At 44.4% G+C, this 8109-nt stretch overlaps 1 protein-coding gene across 1 annotated transcript in view; it reads right to left on the minus strand.

Annotated features, from left to right (window-relative positions):
• The window catches only part of TEX10 (testis expressed 10), a 51996-nt gene extending 45524 nt beyond the window's left edge, over positions 1-6472 (minus strand). The window contains exons 1-3 of the mRNA XM_018070028.2: positions 6409-6472; positions 3194-3382; positions 1678-2384 (exon numbers count right to left, since the gene is read on the minus strand). Of these exons, the coding sequence (XP_017925517.1) occupies positions 1678-2384; positions 3194-3373 (887 nt within the window). The 5' untranslated portion in view covers positions 3374-3382; positions 6409-6472. The remainder of the gene's footprint in view (positions 1-1677; positions 2385-3193; positions 3383-6408) is intronic.
• Between the last annotated feature and the right edge of the window lie 1637 nt (positions 6473-8109).

Consider the following 8109-nt stretch of genomic DNA (forward strand, 5'->3'; position numbering starts at 1 on the left):
TTTCACCAAAATCTAGTTCCTCAGAAAAGCGGAATCCAGTTCAGGTGATACCAGATGTAAAGTTTACTTTCCTAGACCTTGGATACAATGCATCTTCAGCTATTACAGGGCACGGTATATCACACACTGCATATCACTCAGGGCACAATACAAGAATCCTCTGATACACAGTGGTCCACGATTGTGTGCTTCTGACTGCAAAGATGAAGTCAATAAGGCTGTTTTGTGCTCAGCACTGAACCCTTCCCCTGCTTTAAGTTGGCTTCACCAGCCTAGTTTCCAGATAAAATTTTACCTGCAGCTGATACTGCTGGTCATGACTGAACACACCTATGCTAAAAACCACTTTTATGAGAATAAACTGCACATTTTACTGAGCTTAGTAGGTTGCCTATTCTTCCCACAAGTAATGCTACCTACAGAAAGGAAACCTAGGAGAACACTAATGGATGGTCATGTCTGTCTCTCCATGACAGAGATGGGAAACACTTGCTAATTCAGGCTAACACCTGTGCTATTCAAACAGAACACCTCTCCTCCTGCACTTCATCTATTCAAAAATATAAGACGGACATAGCAATGGATTAGGCAGTGGGGTTTATACCCTTTTTTTGCCACTGATCTAGATGAATTTGGGATTGGAAGTGACAGAGTTAAACATCTTTAGATTATTAGAAAAGATTTCAGTGGCAAATACAAAAACCACCACAGCAACTTTTCACTACTGGAATTTCACACATAACCACTAAAATGAACCTTTTATTCAGTCTTCTCCAGCAGTCAAATAAAGATTGTGGTTTCTCTTCAAACCACCTTGGTATCTACAGGTAACAACTAACCTGCTTCCATTTTTCAAGCCATTGTTCCAGGTCTCCTACCAGCAGGTATGTTAATATCTACAGTAATGCATATACATGAAGATGCCAACCTTTAAAAAGTACCATAAAGCAGGATGGGAGGTTCCTCTCTAGCAGATGAATCAGAAAGGAGCAAAAGAAATAAAAACAATTATTTATTTCTCCTTTAACTTCAGCTCACATCTGTTTAGAGTACTACTAAAACCCACACAGACATTTCTGTCACTAAGCACACTACACTTTCTTCCATATTCATCAGCCTATCTCAGATGAGACATCTTTTATCCACAGTGAAGGTATAAATCCCCATGATTAAAAATATCTAGAACTGGAAATTCAGCAGAACTTCATACCACCAGACACTTCTTACCATGCTGTACTTTTTAAAAGGAGCTATAGTCAAAGAAAATAGACTTCTAAGCTTATGATAGACTCTTGAAGGTAAAAGTACAAAAGTTCAGTAAAATTCATTATCATAAACAAGTTTACATTTAATGTAAAGAAATTTGCCTGCTTGTCCCTAGGTCTGTTGGATATCCTGCAACAACCTGCAAGTAGTCAGTTTGCATTCCAAAAACACCCTAATAGAGTTGGTCATCCAAAACTGTTACGAATAGCATAAAATAAAGCTTTTATAATTGGAAAGTTCATGATATACACATAGCACAGTTACCTGCTAGGTATTTTCAAGCCTGTGCAGTAAGACTGCACATTACATTAAAGGTCCTAAAATACAGCTAAGGGACAATCCCACAACAAACAAATTAAATTGTGATCACGAAATTGACATTAATTCCCAAATTAGTTAACATTTTCTCACCTCAGTCTAAATGATGAGTTGATCTTTGGTCGTAAGCCACCATTTTCAAACAGCTGTATATGTTGCTGATTATTTGCATGGAGCTTCCAACTTATACAAATTGGGTTCCTCACAGAATGAGGGCTGTCCTTTTGCTCTTGAAGCCCTTCATCCTCTATTTCACTGGATCCATCTACCACTGCTTGGAGAAACTTTTTGAGCCTGGTAAGTACATTCAACCTCCACTGCTGAGAAGTTACTCTGCGATTTGGGTTAACAGAAAGCATCCAGGAAAGTTTGTCCCTGCTTTTCAGTTTTTTTGAGAGTTGCTGGTGAGAAATAAGCTCTACAAAATTCTTCAACAATATAACACTGCGGTCTGTAAGAAGAGCTGGGTATGCTTCCAATAAAACGTCCAAGACTTTCAATGAATCTTCCTGAATTCCCTCACTGATATGAGTCATGGCACTAGAGAGATGGGCACTTACCAAAGGAAAAAATGGAGCAATCTGTTCCGCTCTTATTTTTGAAGCCAAGAACTGCAGCAGGTGAACAGCTGCTCTTCTGACACCAGAATCTTTGTCTGTAAACACAGCTGCCACCTCACTTATTATATTGGAAAGGTGTGCATCAATTACAAATGGATACTGAGACAGGAGGTCTTTGAGTCCAAGAAGTGCATTATGCTTAACCCCAGGGCTATAGTGATGCATCTGTGAAAGCAGATCCTAAAAGGAAACAAACGTACATACTTGCTATCATTATTATTTGAAACTCTTTAAACTTCCCCAACTATTTCCAGCTCATTTTTCTTAAACACTCAAAAAATACAGAATCTATTCTTATGATGTACTGCTGTTCATAACAGCAAATATGTTGAGAACAAACACAGAATTAGTTTAAAGCACAGCAATGAACAAATCATCAGAATTCAATGACAGGAAAAACAAGATACTATGACTTGTCCTTCAGGTCATTAGATACTCCTCATTCTTAACTTTATGCACAACCCTACTGACTCAAAAGTGGGATGACCAAAAGTAAATCCTCTCACTTTTGTTCTCGAAAGTAGAACTACAAAATCTCAGCCTCAACAACTTTCTTCAGTTTAAGGAGAGAGCTGCAAGAGACAGAAGACAACGCAAAGGAAGGAAAACAAAACCACCACCACCCCCCAAGAAATACAAGATTCTTTAAAGCATCATTTCAGGAAGTCTGCTTCTTAAAACCCTGCCTTTAAGTTACAATCCAAGGGTTTCAAAAATTGAATGTTAATCCTAGACACTTATATCAATGTGCCACTGGTTTTCCACACTGATGAAAACCTTTCCCTTGGGTTACGTGATCCAGCAAACTGAGTCATTAAATTCACGGGTCAAATTATTGTCAAGGACAACAAGGCCGTATTCAGATACCCTGCTGGAGTCTTTTTAATTTTTTAAAAATAAATATTTTTCCTAAACTCTGGTAAACCTAGTAAACTCAGATAAATGACAAGTAACTTTCTGTAATTTCAGAATGCAATGCCACACTATACCTTGATGTTAAGTTTTCTATTCTGTGTAGGAAGCACTCCATCTTCTTTAAGCTGCTCTGGAATTTGTATGGCCTTTGTTTTGAAGGTAGTATCAGTTGCATTCTCTAGTTTAGGCTTTTTTTTCCCAACTTTAAATTTCACTTTCTGGAAATCTTCCTGACGTTTCCTTTTTTTAGTCATTCTGATTCTCTGCAAAAAAGATATTCAGAATTTTAATTTGATAATATACACAACAAAAATAACTCTTCCACCGAAGAGCAGTAACTTCCTAACAAAGGTTATTGTTTTTATTCTTTTTTCTATGCATAAACTAGTGTCCACTTCTGAGACAAGATGCCAGACTAAACAGTCACGCAGACTGATTCCGTGCAGCTGTTCTTCTAGTGTCCTGAAAACATTCTGCTGCTCCTTTAGCTGTCTTTGCCTTGAGAACTAATTCATTGAAAAACATCACCAAAAAATCTGCCACATCACCTGCCACTGCTTTATCAGATTTAAGTTGCCGAGTTTGTTTTTTTTAGAAAAGTTCCTGCCAACGAAGCAATTTTTTACATAATTGATTCTTGCCAAGGAGAGGATCTCAGTGAACTGCTTCGTTTCATTTGGACATGGCTTACCAAGTCCATCACTAACAGCACAGACTGCACAGGTACAATCATGGGTTTAATCAAGCCTTCACCAATAACAGCAGGACACAAACCTAAGAAAACTTCCACTATACACTGAAAAATCCAGTCTGTGCATTTAAAAAATGATAAAAGGAAGGAGGGGGAGTGAGGGAAGAGGTTAAATGGGCACATATAGAGTAAAAAAAGGACTGGGAAACAAAGTCATATTTAATAAGGCATACGAAATAAGGTAGTCTGAGTCACTACACTTTTAAATTGTACAGATATACTAGAATGGAGGTACAATAACCAAAGTAAATTAAAACCCACATAAGTTTCTAAATGTTTTTTGGCTTTGATTCATCTGCTTTGATACCGAAATACTCTTATTTCTACCAGGTTAAAAAAACCCAAAACATCAACACACCAAAAAGCCCCTATAAACACTACACCACAGGTTCCTTTATTTAATCTTCTAAAATAAAAAAAAAACCTAGCAAAAAAAATCCCCAGTCCAACCCAAAACCCCCAACAATACAGCTGATCAAACCTAGAAATTTCTAAATTATATATCCAAGCAGTGATTCTTTTCTGGTGGATGTGATCATTATTCACTCTAGAATTCTAGAAAATAGAATTCTACAGCTGGTTTTCCCAATGGACCTCAAGCTGAAAATTTGTCCTGTATTAGAATATTTCATATAGACATCATCAGGATAATAATTCAAGAATATTTTAAGTTAAACTGTAATTTTCTATTCTTTTAAAACAATTTAAACAACTGATTACACAAAGATTTGACTACAACTTAATTTCTGCTTTTCGTATGCCATCTTAAAAAGTTATATGTAAGACCACTTTAACTAAAGTACAAATTTAGCATAAGTAACCTATCAACACAAAAGGTTTTTAAAAACTTGAGGGTTGGGTGCCAAAATAAAAGGGTCCTTTAGTGTCCCAACTATAACAATTATGGGTTTAGAAGTTTTTGATTTTTATCACATGCAACTTTTAGGAAAGAATTACAGGATTTTGCACTACTTGATATATAGAAATAGCTAGAAGCTTTTGACATAAATGTTATTTTCACTTACAAGGCCTGCTTTAATGGAGATATCTAGGAAGCCTCACTCTACAAGATGAAATGTTTGGCTCCCAATTAGCATTAATAACTTCACAATACAGGTGTGCACATGCCTGAACAAAGTCAATTAAGTTCTTTTAAGGGATGAGGTTTAGAAAATATACTTTCTTCTACTAAAACAAAGCAGCACAGTTTACCTTGCAATACATATTCTGGAAATAAATTGGTAATCTAAGCCTATTCATTTACAATTCATATGTAATACACTAAATAGAGAGATAGAACAGTTACAAAACTAAAGCCTCGCAACCACTGTGTGGAAAGACATCAGGAAAAACTGTATACAGCTGATGAAACTATGTAAATATTTTACTGAAACAACTGTTGTTTTTCACTTCAACCCTATCTCGTGAGAAGTGATTGTGGGAGCTGGGCCTGTTTAGTCTGGAGAAGACTGAGAGGAGATCTCAATAGTGCAGATGCCTAGAGGACAGTGCCAGGCTCTTTTCAGTGATGCTGAGTGCCATAAACCAAACCACAAGAAGTTTCATCTCAACACGAGGGAGAACTTCTTTACATTGAGGGTGAGAGAGCACTGGAACAGGTTCCCCAGGGAGGTGGTGGAGTCTCCCTCTCTGGGGATATTCCAAACCCACCTGAGCATGTTCCTGTGCAACCTGCTCTAGGTGACCCTACCCTGGCAGGGAGTTTGGACTAGATGATCTCCAGAGGTCCCTTCCAACCCTAATTAATATGTGATTCTGTACATTTTCACTTGGCCCACCTCCAACATGACTGAGCTGAGTGCTCCTAATAGTTTATGCACTAACGTGGTTTTTACAACCCAGAACATTAAAACAATCTTAAATCGATGCACGCTTCCTTTAACATAAAGCTGTGCACGGCACTTTTTAGAAGCCACTTAAGGTATCGCTCAGTCACCCAGAGAAACAGAGAAGAACCAAAAGGAGCAACTGTTTCAACTGTTATTTCACTGTAGTGAAGGGTCTGGAGAAGAGGAGGCTCAGGGGTAACCTTATCACTCTCTACAACTACCTGAAGGGAGGTCGTAGCCAGGTGGGGGTCAACCTCCTCTCCCAGATAACCAGAGAGGATGACAGGACACAATAAAAAGCTGTGCCTGGGGGAGTTTAGGGTGGACAGCAGGAGAAATTTCTTCACAGAAAGGATGATGAGACATTGGAATGGGCTGCCCAGGGAGGTGGTGGAATCACCGTCCCTGAGGGGCTTAAGGAAAGACTGGACATGACATGCCGTGGTGGTGTTCAGTCACAGGTTGGACTCGATGGTCTCAGAAGTCTTTTCCAACCTAATTGATTCTGTAATTACTTCCTCGCAGCTCTGAGGCCGTATCCTTAGGGAACCTCTCTACCTTGTTCAAGCAATCAGGAAAATCCTGGGAAACCCGAAGGCAAGGCACACGCCCTAACTAAAACTCCTCCGACCCGATACGGCTTTCCCTCCGGGCGAGCTGTCTCCCCGCACAGGGCAGCGGTACTTACTGGCGGTCACCTCCCCGCGGCTCCCGCGCCGGCAGCGCATCCCCCGCCGCCGCCGCCGGACCGCCCGCACCGCGCTGCTCGGCCGCGCGCGCACGCGCACCCGAGAGCCTGGTATCCCCTCGCGGGTCTAGGCCGGCACGCCGCGCCTGCCTCGCCGTCCCGGGACATCCTCTGGCTTCTTCTCCCCGAGCTGCCGCTTCACCCGCCGCCCCCTCCAGTCGGGGCTCTGGCGAGGCGTTTCAAATAAAGGCGCGTCAGTGCCGCCCGGCGCCAGGGGAGGCCGCGGGTTGGGCTCGCCCGGGAGGAGCCAGCCGCCGTCGCCGCGCCAGGGACCAGCCGGGCTCCGCGGCGGCAGGAAGAGGCGGGACGGCGCGTAGGAGGAGGGGGAGGAGGAGGAGGAGAAGGAGGAGCAGAGAAGCCGCCGTGGGAGTGGGGCGGGGGCGGCGGCGCCTGATGCCGCCGGTTTCCCCCTGGCAGCGGCCTCTAGCCTACGGCTGGCACCGCTCGCGCTTTTCCCGCCGCCGGAGGCAGGAGCGTGGCGGGGCATGGAGGCGAGGGCGGGTGTGCACAACAGGTCGGGCGGCCGTTGGCGCAAGGGCAGGGCGAGCAGGCGGCGCCCCGGCGTGGCAGGGACGGAATCCGGGACGGACCGCGCCGGACCAGGACAGGACCAGGACCCGACTCGGCGCCGCTCTCCCTCTCCTCCTCCTCCTCCGCCCTCCCGCCAGCGGCTGGGGCCTCGCGCGCGCGCCCGCGCGCCGGCCGCCCGCTCAACTCACCCAACCCAGCGCGCAGCAGCGCGAGCCCCGCTCCAGCCCCGACGAAGGCGCCCCGGCCGGCGAAGCGGCGCCCACGTGAGCGGCGCTGCCTCACAGCGCGCGCCCCCCCGCGCTCCCGCCTGCGGCGAAGAAGCCGCGCGCTTCCGCCAAGCGGCCACGTGCGCTGGCGCCCTAGAGGCGGGGCGGTCCGGGAGATCCCGGTTGGGGATCCCTGCGCTGAGGGAACGCGCTGCGAAGGTGTACGGCTTGTTTTTTTTAGTATACAGCTCTTTTTGTATACAAAAAGAGGGGAAGAGGAGGGGTAGGCACCGGTCTCTGTGGTGACCAGTGACAGGACCCGAAGTAATGGCCTGAAGTTGTAGCAGGGGAGGGGGAGGTTGGGCACTGGAACAGTCTCTCCAGGGAAGTGGTCACAGCACCAACTGTGACAGAGTTCAAGAAGCATTTTGGATGATACTCTCAGGCACATGGTGTGATTCTTGGGGATGGTCCTGTGCAGGAGTTGGACTGGATGATCCTTGTGAATCCCTTCCAACTTGGCATATTCTGTAATTCTGTGAAGATGTGTTTCCTTCCCATGAAGCAGGGTATGCTACAGAGGCAAGAAAATAATAACCAGTACTTAGATAAGCAGAGGTCCTGTGAGGAGCAGCTGAGGGAGCTGGAGTTGTTTAGCCTAGAGAAAAGGAGGCTCAGGGGGGACCTTATCACTCTCTACAACTACCTGAAAGGAGGTTGTAGCCAGGTGGGGTTGGTCTCTTCTCCCAGGCAGCAAGCAACAGGACAACAGGACATAGTCTTAAGCTGTGCTAGGGGAGGCTTAGGTTTTAGACATCAGGAGGAATTTCTTCACAGAAAAGGGTGATTAGGCATTTGAATAAAATGCCACTGTCCAGGGAGATGGTGGAGTCACCGTCCCTGG

This window comes from Manacus vitellinus, unplaced genomic scaffold (genome assembly GCF_001715985.3).
Source record: "Manacus vitellinus isolate BGI_N305 unplaced genomic scaffold, ASM171598v3 scaffold_17_pilon, whole genome shotgun sequence".
Taxonomy (NCBI): Eukaryota; Metazoa; Chordata; class Aves; order Passeriformes; family Pipridae; genus Manacus; species Manacus vitellinus.